A 22,429-nucleotide genomic window follows, 5' to 3' on the forward strand; every position below is an offset into this window, starting at 1 on the left:
AAACTATGATCTGATGTAGTGATATTTTGTTGCTTTTTGGTGAATCTGAACTATATTACGTTTTCATGGAAGCCTTTTCTTTCCCCTCTCTTATCATACTACTGCTCTTATCCTTGCCTCCTATATAAACAAAGGAATATGATGGCTGCCATAGTGATAGTCCTCCTCAGCGAAATCCGGATACATAATGTTACATCAACAACTTCAGAATATTATGGTGATGCTCGACATTCAATTTTGCACCCACACTACCTTTTTGTTTTATGTTCAAAATTGACAGATTTTCATGTGTTTTACTATGAACTAATTATTAGAAAATATTTATTTGTGAATTATGAGATTGGTCCTTCAACATGGCATAGAAAATGCACTTTTCAACACTTCAAATAATATTTTTGCTACTTTCAAAGTTGTTTGAGTTTTTATTTAAAATTTCTAAGAATAAGTTTATTTATTTTGTATCCGTTGCAACGCACGGGCATTTGTGCTAGTAATAATAAAGCACGGGTTGACTCCGTGGGTTCACCGTCACAATACGCTTTTTTCTCATGTCATAATACGCTTTTGCGATTTGTATAGATAAAATTTCTTCATAAACGAGGTGGTACTAATAATTTGAGGATGTCCTATACAACCAATTTGATATCCATCGATAGTGCAACCTATATATCTTCCATGCAGGACACGTCTCCCGTCCTTTACTCGAGAAAAAAAAACCCAGCAAGAAACTCAGAAAAATACGAGACCGACCCGACATCTATTAGCCTTCCTGACGCCTACATAAACTCACGATGGGAGGCGATGCCGCGAGACGTGCGTTCATGGTGGTTGTTCTCATCGAAGTCCGACCAAGCCTGACGCCGACCGCCGCGCGAGATGGCGTTCGGCCGCACGCCGTTCAAGGGCAAGAACTGCAAGGAGACGTTCCGGAACGTGCTGCACAGGGAGGTCGAGTTCCCGTGCGACACCCAATGCCGGATGCCGGAGCTGACCGACCTCATCTCGCGGCTGCTGCAGCGGGATCCCGCGAGGCGGCTCGGGTACGCCGGCGGCACTGACAAGATCCGGGTGCACCCGTTCTTCGCTGGGATGGCGGGGACATGCTCGCGGATGTGACCCACCCGCCCTACATCCCGCCACCAGCGGAGGACAACGCAGCCGACGGCGAGGGCTTCGACGTGAGGGACTACTTCAAGAAGCTCCACCAGTCGCCGGCGCCGCCGCCTCCAGAGTCGGGCTCGTCGTCGTCGTCGTCGTCGTCGTCGGACTACTCGTCGGTGTTCTGACTTGTATAGCTTACGTGGCCGGCCATGTGGATGTGGTAGTCGACTTGCTCCTCGGTAGATTGCGGTTCCGTAACAAGCGAACGGGGTGCCTGTACAGGCAGTGGCGCAGTGCAAACGTCGAGAACAGGGGCGTGATGGTGTAAATAAATTCGGTGTAGCGCTGGTTGAGACGCGGAAGCAATTTTCAAAGGTGCACGGTTCAGTTGAGGGTCCAAGGCCTTTTTTGCTCTACTTCAGCCATGATGAATTCACGAGGGGGCTCTGAACTTCTGATGCAAACCGTGACTTTTGCTACTGCTTCATCTTGTGTCATTACTGAATCTTCTGATGCATAGTCTTTGTTGCGCTCGCCGAGGCCAAGAACGAGTACAATCTGGGCGGCTCCTTGGTGGCGGCCTTGTGAGGCAATGTTTGGGCGAATCAGTTCTGTGTCCCGTCTCACGGTCACGCTGTGCCACGGCAAGTTCCACTGGCCGGTCTTGGGACCAAGTACAGCGCACTTGAGTTAGTATTGAATCTGTCCTTGACAAACCTGATGATGATAGAGCTCGTCGAGATCACCATTGTCGACGCTCCTGCACCCGATCTGCTCAGCTGTTTGGTGTTGTGCCAGAGACCGCGTTCCTCCTTGCTTCAAAGCTGGGAAGGCAACTGCTCGGCCGATCATGATGTTTGTGTCCTTGACGGACTCAACGTAATTTCCAACTGCTATTTACCGCCGATCCAGGGGCCTAATAAAGAGGATCAGGTCGGCTGAGGCAGCAGCAAAAGCTACCTCCATGTGTGGTTGAGGGCGTGGGGCCTGGCGTCAATGCCGTTGGTGGTATTCTGGCCATGACGGACACCCACATTATCGTCGATGCATGCATTATGGGCGGGCCGTAGAAGCGGACGTGCCGCGGGGCGGTAGCTCGCGGTCAGACGGATCCGTGGGCTACTAGAGGCTGTGATTGGGGAAGATGCCGAGGAGGAGGGGGTCGGGGGAGGAGGACTGAAGGGGTGGACGGGGGAGTTGATCGCAAAAATTGTGCGGCACCTCGGCATGGCACCTTTCCTGGTGCAGTTGTTCAGTGCCGGCAGGAGGTCATGAAGGTGTGGCCAAGCCCGTCTCAGCAAAGAGCTGACATGACGTGCGGCAAACATCGCTCGCTCAGTCTGAATAGGTGCCGTCGCTGCTGGATTAGGAAGAGAACAGGTGACATCGTTCCTTGATTAGGAAGAATGGACAAAACGCTTGGTCAGATCAATGTTGCTGACTGCATGTATCACCTTGGCGACCTCACGTGGCCGTGTTCTTCACCTGCTAGATAAATAATGAGGTTAAGCCCCTCTGCTTCCAGTGTGCCGCTTCGCACCAATAGCATGCCCTAATGCGGTGGCAGGAAACCTTCAAATGCTGCACCAATCCACAACTAGAGGTCAAGATTACAATTTATGTTCTTTGTTATGCTGGGAATGGTGCTGATCTATCGTATTGCAGGAATACTATACGTGCTTTCCACGTGTTTGATGAAATTCTCAACAACATAGGTTACACTAATAATTTAACCCTCCAACAGCAGTGCCATGTTTGTCATCATCTAATTATAGGGGATTTGGTATTAATTTTCTTGTATATCATTATGTTTTAAAATTTTAGGGGTGTTTCTCCTTTAAAGGTTTATATGTATTCTCCATGCATACATTGGCACTTCATGGAATTACCGGTTAAATCTCACAAATGAGAGTGCATTCTGCAGTTTAGCATGATTCATATTACTGATTAATTTTGCAAGCCCGACAAGAAAAACGCTATATATAAGACCTTATTGGTTAATTTCGGTTACTTTTCTAGCTCTATGCTCTCTTATATAGGTCTAACGTACAAAAGGTTAGTTTATCAGAATTCAATGACAATACATATTTACCAATGTTTACCAGCAATACATTATGTCAGGGTCGAGGAGGATGTGACCAACATGTCAATCAAAAGTTAGTGTTATTCACCCGGATCAATTCACTATGACATGTCCTGAACTAGCGCTCCGAAAAGAAGTTGTTGTAAACAAGCTGACAAATTGAACAGTGGATAGTAGTTGCACATTCATGCAACAATTATCTTTCCAATCCAATATTTTATGAAAAACGCAAGTGTGTTAATTGTGTGGTTTTGAGCATGTGATATCCATTCTCTTCAATCACTATCTACTCCTATTTGCTGAGATTTGTGAGATAGGCCTGAGAAACCCGAAGGGAGAGAGTAGATTTCAGGGTTACAAAAAAAGTGTTTCTTATTATCGGTGTTAAGGCTTCTTTCATTATGACTAATGTGTAGTTGATGATGCTTTTCTTCTAAATCTCGGCATGGCCTTTTTGCGACCACTAGGTGGCAACATACGAATGTCGTCGTGCCGTTTTCTTTTTGGTGAACACACATCAATTTTTTCTCCGTTGCAATGCACGGGCATTTGTGCTATTTTATTTATTTATTTTCTATTACCTGCTAATAAAAGAAATAGGTATTCTTAGTCCGTCATGCTATTTATAGAAAACCTCTGATGTTTCTGACATTAGATCCGCAGTATATATTAAATGTTTTTTAAAATACTCATATCTTCTAAACCATAACTCCAAATTTAACATGTTATATATGGAATTTGATTAGAAAAATATATAGAATCTGAATATGATATTATTTTATCTGTTCACCATTTAATAAGAATACTATCTAGGTGCAATCTTAATCAACAGTGCATTATCCGTCTTTCTTTCATATCGGTACTGATCCGGATTGTGGATGAACATCTCAGCAAAATCAGGATTGGAGACGAAATTGAAGGTCACTTGCCCGTTTCTTTGTATTCCCTCCGTCCCAAAATTCTTGTCTTAGATTTATCTAGATACGGAGAATTGGAGACAAATCTAAGACAAGAATTTTGAGACGGAGGGAGTACGTATTAAATCTACATGCAAGCCGCGTTTAAATAAAAGACATGTGGAATCTTGAACTTGCGCTTTTGTAGGCAAAGACCATCTTTGTTTGGGCCGTAGCTACAAATACTCGGATTATAGACCTTTTTTGTAAATTAAGAGTGTGTGGTATTCTTTTCTCCCGTTGCAACGCACGGGCTTTTTGCTAGTAATAATAAAGCACTGATTGAGTCTCCAGGTTCACCGTCGCGGAGTTTTTATAAAAAAGTCCCTGTGCCTTTTGATAATTGAACCCACACTCCTTTTTAAGTGGAACTGGAACAATGCTTCATTGTTGCAAAAAGGTCCCTGACCTCTTTAAGAATCAACCCGGAGTCCCCAATAGCCCGAGCGCCTCTCCTTCTCACGAGCGGATCCGCCGCTGCCCTCGCCCCATCGTCGCCCCACCACCGCTCGCCGCTGCGGATCCGCCGACTCCGCCGCCATTCCTCTCTAGCCTCCGCCGCTGCCGGCCCTCTCCGCCCTCCCTCGGCCTTCTCCGCCCTCCGTCGCCTTGTTCTTCTTCCCCTCCCCATCCTCTCCTAATCTTCTCCGGCGAGGAAGTTCCACGCGAGATCCGGCGAGGAAGCGTGAGATCCCGGAGAAAGCACTCCTCCGACTAGGCCGACCACAAAATCCGGCGAGGAAGCGCTGGCGACGGCCTCCGTCGGGGAAGCTGCTTCCTTCCACCGGCAAAGAAGAGGCTGGTCATGCCGTGGAAGAGGAGGCCCTTTCTCGTGAGATCTAAAGCACTCCCCCGACTTCCGTCCCCACGAGATCCGGAGAGGAAGTGCTGGCCTCCGGCCTCCGGCAGGGAAGCTGCTGCCTTCCATGGCAAAAAATACAATTCCTCACCGACCTCCCAAGTCAAGGCCGCCTTCGCGCTCAACCCCACCTCTGCGTCCTGCATCCTCGCCTTCCTCTCCCTAAACACAGACCAAGCATTCCCCTAAACCCAATCCCGTGGTACTATTGCATCTTGGTTTTCTGAATGCTATTACATCATGAAAAGAAGGGGGACTGATTATTGGTTCAAAATAATTGGGGGACATAGAGATGTGAGAGATTGAGGGGTTCGGTTGGGGAATTTTATACAGAGAGATGGAGGGGTTCGGTTGGGGATTTGTACCATATCATGTGCTGTGTATTCCATTCTTTATTCTTTGCTCTGCTTGGGGCAATTTTTTTGTACAGGGAGCTATGGTTTGGATCAATTATATACTTATATGTGATGTTCTTTCATGCTTTTGGTGCTCCTGCTGAAGTGATATTTTTTAGTTATTTGTACTGATTATTGCTACTGGTGTTGATTGCATTTATTGTTGCTATCATATGCAGATTGCCGTGATTGTATGAGAGATTAATACCATTATCCCATGTGTGCTAGCTTTAAACAGATGGGTGACGCTTGGTGTATTCTTTTGTGTCAATCGGAACAAACATGGAGGGAGGGTCGGGCTTCAGTTCATTGTGACTCCATTAACAGAGTTCGACCACTCTGAAAAAGGTGATGCTCTGTAGTAAGTTCATTTATGGTTGTGTGTGTTTCTATTGATGTGTTTGCCCTGTCTGTTCATTGCATATTCGGTTGTTCGAAAAAGAGGTGTCATTTGTGCCAAGTTAATCAACTAGGGAAAGTAACACTTAATCACAGGGTAATAAAGTTAGTAGGTGTATGTAAAGTTATGTAGCTTCGTCAAACATATGTGACGTCTTAGTTGTTGGTCAGTTATGTAGCTGCTCTCCAATGACCTTTTGAATTCAACATGTCATCAGTCAAATATACAAGGACTCGGAAAGAAAGTAGCAAGTTGTTTAATCTGATTTGTTGCTTTCGTTTTGTGGAACCCTATAGCTTGTGAAATATTCATGTGTTCTATCTTGCACGCATCTTGTGATTTTACCAATGGAGTTGGCTCTAGCTCTTGAAAAGATGGTGAATGAGAAGCTTCCCAACCTGCCCACTGTAAGTTTCTCCTTCCTGCCTATTTACAAGGAAAATTACTTTAAAGATATTTGTGTGCGTGTGTGTGTTCGGCCCACTGAATTCCTAATTATTTATCCGACCCAGTACATGCAAATGCCACACCATATCTGAAACGTTCATCCCAATTTAACAGGTAGCAACAAGGTGAAAAGATCCTCAGCTGAGCATCTTCGTTGAGCAACGGACACGAGGTAATGAGAGAAGAAATTTGGAAGGAAAAAGATCTAAAACTGGGGCTACAAAAACGTATTAGCACAACCTGTCAACAGACGCGCTGTCTAGATGTATGTTATTTCTCTCTAAGTTAGTCAACGCTCATCCACAGGCGTGAGGGGTGTTCAGAGGAAATAGACTCTCTGGAGCTTTCTTACAGTGAGTACAGGATCCCCTCTTGCCCAAGGTTAAATTCCTCAACTATCTAGCCCCGTGATGCCAATGGTTCCCTTCCAGTCTTCTCTTCAAAACCTGTCAGCAACAAGCTCTGTCTAAATTATGGTACTTCTCTGAGGAGATGTCACGGTATTTTTAATTTAAATACCTGTTATAGGTCCCTTGAGTGCTTAACTGAAATTTGCTGGTTTACTAGCTCTATGAAAGGGTCAAATCACTAGAGACCAATTATAGCATGTAACTACTATAATTGTATACATAGTTTGTATTAAGATTGGTCATCAAGATGTTGTGCATCAAAGGTGTTGGCAGTGCTACAGTTGAAAAAAATATATGATTTTGTGGTGTTACTACTGACTAAGAAGTCGCAACCTCCCACAAAAGGCATGCCATTTTTTTTCTGTTTGTGCACTATGTTTTGGGGAGCTATAACAAAGTTGTTACTATGGCAGAAAAAGTAGTACACTAAAGCATGTACCGGATATACTGGGAGAAAATGCCACGTGATAAAAGAACGACTTCAAATGAATGCATATGTCCTGAAATGAACTTTTTATCATGTTGTGATTGATTACTGGAACTACACTTAATTTGTTATCTGTTAGGCAGAATATATGATATTCACAGGATTTTTTTTTTGAAGTGATAGGAAGGAGGTAAATTTCTTTTGTCAATTGTCATACAATATTCTAACCTCCCGTCTGGCAGTATCATCTATAATGATGTTTTCATTTAGCTTGATCCTCTGCATTGCATATACTTCCAGTTTTTTATATGTATCCTGTCTATACTGATAGTTTCCCTCTATTATGTGTATGCTGAATTTTATAATTGATCCTATTTTGTGTCGCAATTCGGGGACTTAATGAAGATATCCTCCTATTGCCTACTATCAACACTAGAAGTAAAAACGAGTAGAAATGTGAGGGGTGGTGCAAGGAGTATCCCTTGCAGGGCTGCCCCCATGTCAAGTTCGATGAGGTTAGAATTTTAAAGTTTTAAGCATTCCATTGCTCCGGCGTGGCTTTGTGACATGTGTGTCGTGTGATGGCCGAGCTGATCGCCTTGGATTGACCAATGTTCACACCCATTGCGATTAGATGGACATCATGCCACCGTCAACAATGAGGATAAGAATGAGTAATATTTTTATCCTGCTGCAACGCACGGGCCATTTTGCTAATAATAATAAAAAAAAGGAACGAGAGCACGTGAGCTCTCCCCTGAAACTGGGGGTAGAAGTAGCCAGCTGCACGGCATTGCTAGATCGTCGTGTGACTCACGTACTGTACACTCGGATCTCGAGAAGATAGGCGCCTGAAGCCTGATCGGTTCTGCTGATCTAGATCAATCCTAAAGTACTTCCTCCGTTTCAAATTACTCATTGTAAAAATGGATGTATCTAGATGTATTTTAGTTCTAGATATATTCATTTCTACGATGAATAATTTGGAACGGAGGGAGTAACAAGTAACAAGGCCTCGAAGCTTGAACGTACACGCATGCATTTCACAGTCTAGCAAGCGTGGCAGTGAAGAAGACGACGTAGGGATAGCTGGGACCTGAGGTGATCGTTAGGAACGAAGCCCTCGTCCTTTCCTCTGTCGCCATTTCGCGTCGTCTTGCGGGTAGTGAGCTGCGCCCATGCCTTGCCCTGACCCACGTACGTCCGTGCAGGCATGCAGCGCACCCAGTGCGCAAAGCAGAACAAAATGTTCTTGCATGTACGGTGGAGCACCGGAGTTGCGACACCACTGTCCACTGGCTGCGCGCAACGCCTCTTTGCATCCGGAAATACGTTATACTCTATTTCCGGCCGTGCTGCTCCGGCGACACAAGGACAAGACGGAGCACTCCGGCGATCGACGTGTGCGCATCGATGGAGAGAAAATAAGTCATTTTCAATTTTCCATCTAGCAACAAGGGTCATTTTTATCTCTCGCTATCCATCTCTTGCAGCTATGAAGCCACGCTATCGTACCCATCTTGCGCCTGTAGAACCATAAGGCCACGTCCCCCCGAGACCGGAACCAAAGGAATCATACGACAGAGAAATATGCTCCACGAGAATGTGTCGGCAGCAGCATCGTGCCGGCGGAATAGCTGCATCCGCCCTCGCCTCTGTCGCCGCAAGTCGTCGGCGCGCTGTTCAGGCAGGCGTTGTCGCCACGAGCTCATCCCATCCACGTCCACTCACCCATCGCCCGGGCCGTGCCGATTCATGATCGTTTCCAGGCAGCAGTGGCGTCCGCAGGTCTCCCCTGTCACCGACGAGACGAGGACCGATCAAAACACCCGAGACCCAAGCTGCTGATGCGCCACCTTCGTCCCGTGTACTAGTACTACAGTTGCTAATGAAGTGGCCAAATCATTTCGAAGCCAAGTGGTGGTTGGATCACGGTTCAGCTATTTATGTTACCTCTGCTCCCTATTTATCACCGTTTGACATCGCAATGAAACTTCCATCTGTAGTACTACCTCCGTTTCAGTTTACAGGTCCTACGCGTATACCTAGGTTACCAATTTTATCACTTTAATATAAATTATATAACATAAAAATTATACGGTTTGAAATAGAACATCTGAAATTTATATTGTTATATTTTTTATAATATATGACTTGTATTAGGTTGATCAAATTGACGACCTAAGAGCACGCACACGCCCTGTAAACTGAGAGAGAGGTAGTACTACTATTTCTTCCTAGTATACTAGTGGGGAGTACTGCCTACGGACAGTAGCTAGCTAATGATTCAGACTCACGGTACAGCACCAAGACAGTCCAGGGTTTCAGTCACTTCGTAGCTGGAGCAGTACCGAAAGTTATAAGTAAACCTTCAACTTAAACAAAGCATTAGCCACTAGTTATAGGGTACTCCAGTAGCTAGTTTAGTTGGACACAGCTCGGACTATGGCCATCCGGCTTCAACTGTAACTGAGGCTACAGCAACCATGCGATAATTGTCCGCTCAGAAAGCTCTCATCACCCCGTCAGTGATCGTCAGTGATCTTCTATGTTTGCCAGTGTGGATCTCAATCTCGTTCCACCCGGGTGGTTCTCGTTCCAGATGGGTTTCAGTTAATCATGGCTAGCATGTGTGCAGGATGCCTGGCCAATTATCTCACGCCATGTGTCCACATGCGGTCCGTGCACACGCCAAGCTCATCTTGGCAGCCAGAAACTGCATTCCTAGATAAAAATGGAAACTCTTGATGAGAGCTCGAGCATGACAGTAAAGCGTCCGACGATCGGAATCCTCCCACATTGGCGAGCTCGAGAGGGCCATGCACGAGGGCTATCTGAAGGCGTGATCTGCCATCGAGCGCCGAACTTCCACGGCTAGTGTCTATGCGGAAAAGGGGTAGCATACGGCTGGGGACGACCTGGTCCCTGAATTAGCCCAAAATCGCTATGCAATGCCACCGGTGCCTGAAAGTCCCTGAAATTCATTGGCAAGTTTGGCCTCGTGGGCCCACTGTCCAGTTGTCCCTGCTCTACTCACCTGGCCTGGTGTACTGATTATGGGGAGACTCCGGTTGGATGGACGCAAGTCCAACCCACGTACTCCTACCGTAGATTCACATTACTGAAGCACTCCTTCCTTTCACAAATATAAGAAGTTTTAGATATTTCAATATGACTACACATGTACTGAAATGGACGAACAAACACACTACTCATGTGATTTTCCTCTTATTAGGTTTGAACATTGTAATAAAAAACAATTATGGCGTGTGATTTTTCTCTTATTAGGTTTGAACATTGTAATAGAGAAGCAAATAAGATCGCTCATGAACTTGCTTCTTAATGTACAGGCAAACTCAACTGTGGAAGAAATCCTAAATGTGTCGCTTGATGTTTCAAAATGCGGAAGAAATCCTGAATAATTCTAAAACCAGAAATTATCTAGCAAATTTATGCACGATGCAATGCTTCATAATGTGCAAACAACTCAACCGCATTTTTTCAAACCCATTATTACACAAGAAGTATCCGCAAATATAGATTTCTAAAAATGCAGTGATCCAATTACATATTTTAATTTCTAGGGTTGCAAAAACTCATAATGAGCAACTACCTAACAAATATTCCCTCCGTTCCGAATTACTCGTCGTAGAAATGGATGTATCTAGATGTATTTTAGTTCTAGATACATCCATTTTTACGACGAGTAATTTGGAACGGAGGGAGTAAAAAGCAACTCAAAAAGTAATACTACGTGGGATATAAATAATCAGAATCCTTACTAGTACACAACTTATTTAACTTTGGTACAAATGCATACTAGTTTGCAATCATTCCAATAGTTAAGAATACATGGTCTACGAACCAACCTGTGGTTGGATGGTTAGAGGGACCGTGGTATCACCAGCCCACCAGGACTTAAATCCTGATGCTCGCATTTATTTCAGGATTTCCGGTGATGCACATTCAGTGGTAGGAGACGTTCCCGTCGATGACGAGGTGCCTACGGTGACTTTGTAAATTTCAAGATGATATGCCGGCTTAGTCTTTTGAAGATGCTTATAGGGGTATGGTGTGTGTGTGTGCGTTCATAGGGATGAGTGTATACGCGTGTATATGAGCGCTTGTGTCTATACTGATGTTTAAGAAAACATGGCCTACACCTATGCAATATCTTGGATTGGTGGCTTTGTGATAGCAATCATGATGTTTTTCCCCTTCACGGTTTGCGCAAAACAACATGTGTTGCACGAAATAGAGGACCAGCAATCTTTTGATTCTAGAGAGGCTGGCCAACAATATGTCATGTCATGCAAGTGTAGGACCTCCTCTACACTATACCCATTGATCTTATTCGAGAACATTCCGTGAAACGGTCTCCTTTTTAAGAAGTAATACTCCTAAGGCACTACCAACAGATGAATAAGTTCTTTTTTATTGTTTGTATCATCTCCTGGTCGGTTTGTGTTGGTTTTAACGGTTCGTTCAACTGTGAAACGGTAGGGAGGTCCTGCGGTGGTAAGGAAGTCGTGCCATCTGAAATACTACAGGATACGACCAAGGCAGGGAGCAAGCAGACAGCGTGATGGAGCATAGTGCATATACCCCACCTAAATAAACACGCCGGGTACACCCAACCCAATTATACGTCTCCCTTGTCCAGAGTTCATGAATCGGACAAGATTGCAGGCACCCTCTTCTTGAGTCTATCATTGCGCGACGTAGTACAACAATTAAGCTCCGTCATGGGTAGATCGGCGCAGAGGCATACAAGCACGCGACACTCAAGTTGAAAGGTAAGAAAAATACAGTGCAGTAGCTCTGGAAAAGGAAGCAGAAGAATGAAATGCATCATGGAAATTGTTTGCCTACGGTACAGAAGAAAATTCAGACAGCCTCATGTCAGCACGAGCTTGCTGTTAGTGACACAGTTCCTGGACGATGGAAAAGAAGATAAGGCCTTCTCGTCCGAGACGAGAAGAGAAGCGAACCCTAGTGGCCTGTCAAATGCCATCAGTGTAGCGAACCCTAGTGGCCTGACACACGAGCCTAACAGGACGTTGATCGGTCTCGTCCTGATCCGAACGCCGGACTGACCACATGCAGCTAGCTAGCTGGGATCGAGTCTGGGACCCGAGTACCTGACGGATTATTACGAGCCCCTATCCTTTCCTTTGTCGCGCTAGTGCTCTTCTAGGCAGCGGCCGTGCCCTGTGACTTCTTTGTCACGTTGCATGCATGTACAGCAGCGTAGTCCTATCACTATCAGTTTCCACCCGAGTGACTGATTGACAAGGCAAAGGTATATCACTGAGTAACAGCTGCTGGCTTCGCTTGTCAAGCCTCAGGATAAGTTGAGCACACAGTAAGCGTACCGGGAACGAACAATTTACCCAAGCCGTTGCAAAGAAGTGGAACAGAGAGCAACAAACACATGAAGAACAAACACATGATTCAAAAAAAAAACATGAAGAAGAACAAGATGAGGCATATATTACACACCAAGTGAGCGTGAGCGTGAGCGTGACAAAGACGTGGCTACATTTCACATTATACTCCACACCAGTCCTTATTTATCATACAATACAGACGCCCCCATCTTCCCTTTCTCCGGCGGTCGACGTATACACGGACGGACCAATGCTAGCTTGCTGGGTGGACATATGGGGCTACATGGAGCACTCGGCGGGGACGCCCTTGGCGACCCGCTTGGGGTCGGTGCAGTAGTTGTAGATCATGTAGTTGCTCTGCACCCACCGCATCCGCTGCTGCCGCGTCAGGTCCAGCTCCTGGTTGTACCACTCGCCCGCCGCGCCGGTGCCGGGGGCGACCTCCGTGCCCACGCTGGCGCCGCAGTGCGGCTTGCCGTCTGCGGTCACCACGCACGCGTCGGCCTTGAAGCCGCGGTAGGAGGCGGAGAACGGTGCGTGGGACCAGTCCGTCTTGACGCGGCCGCCCTGCGTGGCCCAGTCGTCGGCGTTCCAGAGGCTGGAGTAGAGGCGCATCGGCTGGTTCTTGGGGAAGGCGATCCCCTTTCCCTCAAGGTTCTTGAAGTCTCTGATCGGCATGTCGTCCACCATTAAGCTGCATTATTCACACCACCAAATCGATGGGTCAGTCCATGTACCTACATGGCCGGCTTTGAGCAATGGCGATGAACCAACTTACATGATGTGCTTGGGGTTCCAGAGGATGGAGTAGGTGTGGAAGTCGTTGGTGGGATCGAACCAGAGGCGGAACTGCTGCTCCCGCTGGCCCTGCCCCTGCGTGAACACGTTGGTGTGCAGCGTGTAGGGCTCGCCGGTGACGTTGCCCAGGAACTCGAAGTCGATCTCGTCGTGCGTCGGACCCTGCGACGACAGCTGCACATTCACACACACCAAACCAAACCAAGTTAGGCAACCCTGTCATTGGATCAAGACGGAGAAGCAGAGGAATGAATGAGTATTGGCTTAATTACGTAGTAGGCGGTGACGGTGCCGGCGGAGTTGCCGGGGACGAGCTTGAGCTGCATGTCGATCTTGCCGAAGAGGTACTCGTGCCTGGACTGGAACCCGGAGCCGGAGACCTTGTCCAGCCCCAGCGTCAGGAGCTGGCCGTTGTTGAGGATCTTCCCTCGCCCGTCACCCCAGGTGACGTCGAACTCCTTGTCGAAGCTCGCCGCCGCCAGGGCACAAGAGGCGGCAAGCAGGATCGCCAGCACCGACACCGCCATGCGAGCCATGCGTTCCGTGCTACCAAAAGTACGCTCACTCAACTAGGGACTAGCTAGCTAGAAGAAGGTTGAGGAGGAGGAGAAAGCTGGATGGAAGCTTTGTGTTTGTGTGAGTGGAACGAGCAGGGCATGAGGGGTTTATATAGGGATTTGGAGATGAGCGTGGCGTGCCCGATGGATGGATGGATGGTTCTGCGAACTGGCCGGAGAGGAGTGTAATGCGTGTGAGTTGGCGCCAGAGGAGAGGAGACAGAGCAGGCAGGCCGGCTCTGTAGACTGTAGCTGCCAAATTTCTGATGGAAGATGAGACGCCCGACTGTCCCGACATGGCGACGCCATGGGCTCTCACGTACAGCAACAAGCCATTAAGAATCGATTGGGGCGTATAGCAAATTTCTAGCGGCAATGCAACAGCTCTTGATATTATTTTCTTAAAAAAAACGAAAAATGGGTCGCTTGGATCTGTATCTACAGCCTTTGAGATGGTTTGTGTTTTGTACACAAATGGCAGTATAAAAGACAAGGAACTACATAATGTGTGAACAAATGAATAAGTAGGGATGGATGGACGACCAATTCTTCTCCACCTTTTTCTTCTTCTTGAAGAGTGTGAAGATTCCTCGTATGTTACATTTGTTTGTCTTTCGGGCGACTAAGTGATATAAAATTATAAGCGCGCTCTTCTCCGGCTGCTCGCCGCTGGTACGGCGGCTACGATCCATGGACCAGGGACAACGGTCCCTTTGGTGAGCCTTCACCGTCCGGTGGCGCTGCGGGGCAAGTGGGCTGCCGGGGATCAGACCGGGTGGCTAGCGATTCACCTGCGGGTTGGTGCCGCGCCTTGCTGCCTCGGCGGCCAATGACGCCAAGCTGCTCTTTTCTTTAACTCATGTTGTGTGCACTCCTTATCGGACATGGCTGTGCATGCTGCTAGCCGGTTACTAGGTTGGGACGGAGCGGGAGATGGGGATCCAGATTGGGGTAATTTTCAGGTCAGCTCCTGCCAGCCGTGACAGCAACGACACCCAAGGGTGCTGGTTTTTCTTCGCGGAGACGGTGTTTAGGTCCGCCCTACCTTTTACCGCCTCACGGTCTCTCGGATGAAAACTCTAAAGCGGCGACGATGCTCTTAGCGTTGTATCCTTCTTGAGGGCGTCGTCATGAGAGCTATGTGGCGGTGAGTGATGAAGCTATGTACCTAGGGTAGGGTCATGGACCTGTCCTACCTACCCTACCCGAGGACATCTCTAAAAGAAATCACCTTTCAATCGACTTGAAGGTGTTTCACTCGACAGACTCAAAGACACTCGACAGACTCAAAGACACTCGACCAAGAAGCAATCACTCGACCAAGATCCAACCACTCGACGGTCAGGAGACCTAAAGTCACTCCGCACGCTAACGGTCGGTCATTAAATAGTTTTTTATGGTCATCATAGCACTTTATTACTAGCGTTACCAGTAACGCCTCGCCTTAGTGAACATTAAACCCTTGGTAACGTGGGCTGGCCGGGGGCCTGGCGCACTCTATATAAGCCACCCTCCTCCGAGACAAGGGTTCGCACCTCTGTAACTCATACACGCATAATCCAGTCGACCGCCTCCGGGCTCCGAGACGTAGGGCTATTACTTCCTACGAGAAGGGCCTGAACTCGTAAACCTTGCGTGCTTACAACTTCTCCACAGCTAAGATCCTGCCTCTCCATACGTACCCCCCTACATCACTGTCAGGCTTAGAACCACGACAGTTGGCGCCCACCGTGGGGCCGGTGTTTTAGCGTTTTGTTGGAGGAGTTGCGATCTTTTCCGACCCGAATCATCATGGTTTTCGACGGAGTTTTGGTGGAGGGCCGCGAGATCCGTCTCGGCGCGCTCACGTTCATCGCCGACGACTCCGCCTGGCTTCAGGAGGCTCCGCTCGACGTGGACGCACTCCCTGTCCGCGGGGCAACGCACTTTCGCGCGTGCGTCCGCGGCGTTCTCCTGCGGCAACCGTCCACCCCTTACCGGTCGGCTCCTGTGCTGTCCTCCATCCCCGTTTCCCGCCGGCGCAAGCGCTCCGGTCGGTCGAGACTTCAGCGGTGGGTGAGACACGCGGTGACCCGTCAGTCGGCCATCCCTCAAGTCGCGGCGATCGAGCCCGACGAATCCCTCTACGGCCTGTTCGATCTGTCGACTGGCTCCGCAGAGACCGCATCCGAGTGCGGCAGCAGCGATTCGGCGGTGGAGGTTCTGATGGCCGATGGACCACCCAGTCCTCCCGGTTTTCCCCGCACCGACGGAGGCACGGGCGGAGGCGACCCGTCGCGTCCCCATGAGGAATATCTTCCCGAGCCTCTCATGTCGCTGCAGAGGGAAGAACTTCGCCGCCGGAACATGGATGCACTGCACACTCCTATCATTGGAGAAACCCCCGAGGCTCGCGCCTTGGAGGACGCGCGCCTGGCAAATTTGGCCGAGCGTGCTCGACTGGAAAACCTCTAGCGAGCACTCGACGAGCGGGCGCGACAATGGGTTCCCGAATCCAGTTGACGTTAGCTTTTCCCGCCCACGCGGGTATATCGAACTCCGATTCAGAATTTAGCAGGTGCAGCCCGCATAGCGGAATCGATTCAGCCTTCCCAGTCGGAGGCTGGCAGAGGCTTGCTGCAGATCAGAGCGTTGCTCCGGGCAGCAGGAGATCAGAATTCTGCTGTTTCTCAGTCGCGGAATAGGATTCACAGCAGATCCGTTGCCGCGGACACAGTCCAGTCGGCTCACAGCCCGAGATCGCCCCCGAAGTGTGAGGGACGTGGGGACCGGCGTGACCAGTATGGGAACCATGAACAGTATGAACACCGAGTCGGTCGTGACGGTCGGCGTCGAGTGCCCACACCTCCCCTGAGGAGCGGGTCGTATGTGCCTCGTCAGCAGGATGACAGGCGCACTCATAGTGGTGGGCGAAGGGTTTCAGTCAACCCCAGAGGGCCAGGCTTTGATGCGAGATCCATTCTCGTCCAAAGTTTGGTCGACCGGAACAGGGCTCACCGAGAAGGTCACGACAGAGATGCCCCTACCAACAGCAGAGTGCATGTATCGGGGCCAGAGTGCTTTAGTCGAGCCATCAGGGCCGCTGTGATTCCTCCCAACTTCAGGTTGGTGACTGGAGTCAGTAAGTTCACTGCCGAGTCCAAGCCCGATACTTGGCTTAAATATTACCGAGTGGCCTTCCAGATCGGCGGCGACAATGATGAAGTGGCCATGAAGCACCTGCCTCTCATGTTAGAGGGCTCGGTCAGAGCGTGGCTGAACCAGTTGGCGCCTAGCAGCATTTACACTTGGGAGGATCTCTCTCGAGTGTTCGTCACCACATTCGAAGGCACGTGCAAGCGACCGGCAGGGCTGACGGAACTGCGATCTTGTGTACAGAAACCAAATGAAACTTTGAGGGATTACATCCAGAGGTGGATCACGTTACATCACTCGGTGGAGAATGTGACTGACCACCAAGCGGTTTGTGCTTTCAAGGAGGGCGTCAAGTACAGAGAACTGAGCTTGAAATTCGGTCGAACCGGAGAGATGTCCCTGAATCGGATGATGGAGATTGCCACCAAGTACGCTAATGGTGAAGATGAGGATCGACTCCGGAGCGGCAAGATGAAGTCAGTCGCCCAAGAAACCAGAGGAAATTCCAATCGGAAACAGAAGCGGAAAGCCGAGCTAGCTGCTCCTGGGGAAGCCTTGGCCGTAACTCAGGGAAAGTTTAAAGGGAAACCTAAAGGGCCTTGAAACCCCAAAAAGGTTAAAGACCAGGACGGAAATGATGTGTTGGACTTGCCATGTCTCATCCACACGAAGAAAGATGAAGAGGGTAATTTCATTTACCCGAAACATACCACTCGACAGTGTCAACTTTTGATCCAACAGTTCCCGGGTAAGCAGCCCAAGGGTAAGGAAAAGGAGTCGGACAAAGTCGAGGACAAAGAGGACAGTGACGACGGATACCCTCAAGTCAATTCCACCTTGGTGATTTTTGCTGATGTTGAGAGCAAAAGTCGATTGAAAGTCATCAATCGAGAGGTGAATATGGTTGCTCCGGCGACACCAAATTATCTGAAATGGTCCCAGACTGCCATCATGTTCGACCAGTCCGATCACCTAACGCATATTGCCACCCCTGGGAGGCAAGCTCTGGTGGTCGACCCAGTGGTTGAAGGCACTCGACTGACCAAAGTCCTAATGGATGGTGGTAGTGGTTTGAACATATTGTATGCAGAGACATTGAAAGGGATGGGCATTCCGGTGTCCAGACTCAGCGCCAACAACATGAGTTTCCATGGAGTCATTCCTGGGAAGAAGGCTGAATCACTCGGCCAGATTGCCCTTGATGTGGTTTTTGGTGATTCCAAGAATTACCGGAAAGAGAAGGTGACATTTGAAGTTGTAGACTTCCAGAGTGCCTATCACGCTATTTTGGGCAGGCCGGCTTATGCACGCTTCATGGCCCGACCGTGTTATGTGTATCTCAAATTGAAGATGCCTGGTCCCAAAGGTGTGATCACCATTACAGGCAATCGGAAGAAAGCAGAAGAGTGTTTTCAGAAAGGATCAAAGATTGATGATGCTCAGATGGCAGTGGTCGAGCTGCAAGAGTACCAGAAGACTGCTGATCCGAGTGAGTTACTACGAGCCAAGAAGCCTGCTTCAGAATCAGCTTTTCAGTCGTCCGGTGAAACGAAGCCAGTTCAGATTCACCCGACCGATTCCAATGCTGCTCCGACTCACGTCTCAACGACGCTCGACTCCAAATAGGAAGAAGCGCTCATCCAGTTCCTCCGTGAGAACTGGGACATCTTTGCATGGAAACCCTCTGACATGCCGGGTGTTCCCAGGGAGCTGGCTGAGCATCGCCTAAGAGTCGACTCAAAAGTAAAACCTGTCAAGGAACATCTCCGACGGTCCACCGTCCAGAAGAGAAAGGCTATTGGCGAAGAGGTAGCTCGGCTTTTAGCGGCGGAGTTTATCCGAGAAATCTACCACTCCGAGTGGCTCGCCAATGTTGTCATGGTTCCCAAGAAGGACAAGTCACTTCGCATGTGCATTGACTTTAAACATATCAATCGGGCCTGCCCGAAAGATCATTTTCCTCTCCCCCGCATCAACCAGATAGTCGACTCGACTGCGGGATGTGAGCGACTGTCTTTTCTAGATGCCTATTCCGGGTACCATCAGATCCGTCTGTATGGACCTGATGAGATTAAAATAGCTTTCATCACCCCATTCGGGTGCTTCTGCTATGTTACCATGCCATTCGGCCTTAAGAATGCCGGAGCCATGTTCATGAGGATGATTCAGAAGTGTTTACTCACCCAAATCACTCGGAATGTGGAGGCATACATAGATGATATTGTGGTTAAGTCACGGAAGGGTTCCGACCTGCTGACTGACCTTGCTGAAACCTTTGCCAACCTCAGGAGGTATGATATCAAGTTCAATCCATCAAAGTGCACATTCGGAGTTCCAGGCGGAAAGCTACTCGGTTTTCTCGTTTCCGAACGGGGAATCGACGCCAATCCTGAAAAAATTGGTACTATACTCCGGATGAAGCGTCCTGTGCGTGTGCATGACGTCCAGAAGCTTACAGGTTGCTTGGCCGCTTTGAGTCGATTCATCTCTCGTCTCGGTGAAAAGGCATTGCCTCTTTACCGACTGATGAAGAAGTCTGACAAGTTCGAGTGGACTCCGGAAGCAGATGCAGCATTTGCAGAGCTCAAAGCTTTGCTCTCCACCCAGCCGGTGCTTGTTGCCCCAATCAACAAGGAGCCTTTACTGCTTTACATTGCAGCCACAGGACAAGTTGTCAGTACAGTACTTACGGTCGAGCGGGAAGAAGAAGGAAAGGCCTTCAAAGTTCAGCGCCCAGTATATTATATTTCTGAAGTCTTGACCCCATCGAAGCAAAGATACCCTCATTATCAGAAGCTTGTATATGGGATTTACATGACTACAAAGAAAGTTGTCCACTACTTCTCTGATCATTCCATTACAGTCGTCAGCGACGCTCCGTTGTCAGAGATCTTGTACAACAGAGATGCAACTGGTCGAGTGGCCAAATGGGCGATTGAACTCCTTCCCCTAGATATCAAGTTTGAGGCAAAGAAAGCTATCAAGTCCCAAGCAATTGCAGATTTCGTCGCCGAGTGGATTGAACAGCAACTTCCGACTCAAGTTCACTCGGAGCACTGGACCATGTTCTTCGATGGATCTAAGATGCTGAATGGTTCCGGTGCTGGGGTAGTATTGGTTTCCCCCCGAGGAGATAAGCTCAGATATGTTCTCCAGATTCACTTCGATTATTCCAATAATGAAGCAGAATATGAAGCACTTTTGTATGGGTTGCGCATGGCCATTTCACTCGGCGTCCATCGCCTCATGGTCTATGGCAACTCAGATTTGGTGGTTAATCAGGTGATGAAGGAGTGGGACGTCAGAAGTCCAGCTATGACCGGTTATTATAATGCAGTAAGAAAGTTAGAGAAGAAATTCGAGGGGTTAGAGCTTCATCACATCCCCCGACTGAAAATCAAGCAGCTGATGATTTGGCAAAGATAGGCTCCAAGAGAGAAGCCATCCCCAGCAATGTGTTTTTGGAACACATCCACTCACCGTCAGTCCAAGAAGATCCTTTTACATATGAAGTCCCGCAGCCAAAGAGTGCCACGGATCCGACTGAAGTCGAAATTCTAGAGGTGGTCGACCTAATCATGGAAGTCTTGGCAATCACCCCCGACTGGACGATACCGTACATCGCGTATATCCTGAGGAAGGAACTCCCGGATGACGAGGAAGAGGCTCGACAGATCGTCCGTCGATCCAAGGCCTTCACAGTCATAAAGGGACAATTGTATAGAGAAAGCGCGACTGGAGTCGGTCAGAAGTGTATAACACCAGAAGAAGGTCAGATAATCCTTGATGAGATCCACTCGGGGACCTGTGGTCACCATGCGTCCTCTCGGACCATTGTGGTTAAAGCATACCGAGCGGGTTTTTACTAGCCAAGAGCAAATGAAATGGCAAAAGAGATAGTCGACAAGTGTGAAGGGTGCCAGTTCTACTCCAACATGTCGCACAAACCCGCATCAGCCCTGAAGACCATTCCACTCGTCTGGCCCTTCGCTGTTTGGGGGCTGGATATGGTTGGTCCATTAAGAACAGGCAGGAGCGGTTTCACACATGTGCTTGTGGCAGTCGACAAGTTTACCAAATAGATTGAAGCCAAGCCTATCAAGAATCTTGATGCTTGCACTGCCATCAGTTTCGTCAGGGAGTTAACATTCAGATATGGGGTCCCGCATAGCATCATCACTGACAATGGGTCAAACTTTGATTCAGACAAGTTCAGAGCTTTTTGCGCCTCTCAAGGCACACGAGTCGACTACGCATCGGTCGCCCACCCCCAGTCGAATGGGCAAGCAGAAAGGGCAAATGGTCTGATTCTCAAAGGACTAAAACCTCGGCTGATGCGTGATCTCAAGCACGCAGCAGGTGCATGGGTCGACGAGCTTCCGTCAGTTCTGTGGGGATTGAGGACCACCCCGAATAGGTCGACTGGAAGAACCCCGTTCTTTCTGGTTTACGGAGCGGAAGCAGTCTTGCCGAGTGATCTACTTCACAATGCACCCCGAGTCGAGCTTTACACCGAAGATGAAGCAGAATAAGCCCGGCAAGACGTAGTCGACCTCCTGGAAGAAGAAAGAGAAATGGCTATGATCTGATCGACCATTTATCAGCAAGACTTACGTCGGTTTCATGCCAGAAATGTGAAGAGTCGAGCCTTCCAAGAAGGAGATTTGGTCCTTCGAGTGGATCAACAGAAACCACACAAGCTCGCACCTACTTGGGAAGGCCCCTTCATCGTCACCAAAGTCCTCCATAATGGAGCGTATCATCTTTACAATGTCGATCGCCAGATCGATGAGCCACGAGCCTGGAATGCGGAGCTACTCCGCCCCTTTTATACCTAAATTCTCAGTCGGATGAGATGTAATAAGAAAAACTCATGTAGTTTATTTATCAAAGACAAGAGCGTTATAATTTTCCCAATGTTTATTATTGTTTTTTGTTTGTGTAAGAAATCCCCCAGTGGGTGGCTTAGCTGCGAATCCGCTTCGCCTAAGTTTGTAAAAATAGTTTCCTACCGAGTGGCGAGCCAGCCTCCCACTCGGGGGGCTTAGCTGCGAATCCGTTTCGCCTAAGTTTGAAAAAATCCTACCGAGTGGTGAGCCAGCCTCCCACTCGGGGGCTTAGCTGCGAATCCGTTTCGCCTAAGTTTGAAAAAATCCTACCGAGTGGAGAGCAATCCTCCCACTCGGGGGCTTAGCTGCAGTCCAGCACTCGCCTAAGTTCTCCCACTTAGAGACTTAGCTGCAGTCAGGCACTCGCCTAAGTTTGAAAAAATCCTACCGAGTGGAGAGCAATCCTCCCACTCGGGGGCTTAGCTGCAGTCCAGTACTCGCCTAAGTTCTCCCACTCAGAGACTTAGCTGCAGTCAGGCACTCGCCTAAGTTTGAAAAATCCTACCGAGTGGAGAGCAATCCTCCCACTCAGAGGCTTAGCTGCAGTCCAGTACTCGCCTAAGTTCTCCCACTTAGAGACTT

The 22,429-nt window shown here is 48.6% G+C and overlaps 1 protein-coding gene and 1 pseudogene across 1 annotated transcript; one reads left to right on the forward strand and one right to left on the reverse strand.

The window, feature by feature from the left end:
* Window positions 1–876: 876 nt before the first annotated feature.
* On the forward strand, window positions 877–1,454 carry LOC119329147 (annotated as a pseudogene).
* Window positions 1,455–12,541: 11,087 nt separating this feature from the next.
* On the reverse strand, window positions 12,542–13,916 carry LOC119328695 (probable xyloglucan endotransglucosylase/hydrolase protein 23). The gene is made up of 3 exons (XM_037601671.1): window positions 13,539–13,916; window positions 13,247–13,440; window positions 12,542–13,162 (listed from the first exon to the last, which is right to left on the reverse strand). The coding sequence occupies exons 1-3, from the start codon at window positions 13,800–13,802 to the stop codon at window positions 12,748–12,750; spliced, it is 873 nt and encodes a 290-aa protein (XP_037457568.1). The 5' UTR covers window positions 13,803–13,916; the 3' UTR covers window positions 12,542–12,747.
* Window positions 13,917–22,429: the final 8,513 nt, after the last annotated feature.

Source organism: Triticum dicoccoides, chromosome 7A, assembly GCF_002162155.2.
Source record: "Triticum dicoccoides isolate Atlit2015 ecotype Zavitan chromosome 7A, WEW_v2.0, whole genome shotgun sequence".
Taxonomy (NCBI): domain Eukaryota; kingdom Viridiplantae; phylum Streptophyta; class Magnoliopsida; order Poales; family Poaceae; genus Triticum; species Triticum dicoccoides.

Excerpts from the sequence above, each read along its gene's own strand:
- LOC119328695 (XM_037601671.1), bottom strand. The coding sequence starts at position 13,802 with ATGGCTCGCATGGCGGTGTCGGTGCTGGCGATCCTGCTTGCCGCCTCT. Across the intron at positions 13,441-13,538 it reads GCACCGTCACCGCCTACTAC|CTGTCGTCGCAGGGTCCGAC; the intron begins GTAATTAAGCCA and ends GTGAATGTGCAG. Across the intron at positions 13,163-13,246 it reads TGGAACCCCAAGCACATCAT|CTTAATGGTGGACGACATGC; the intron begins GTAAGTTGGTTC and ends TGAATAATGCAG.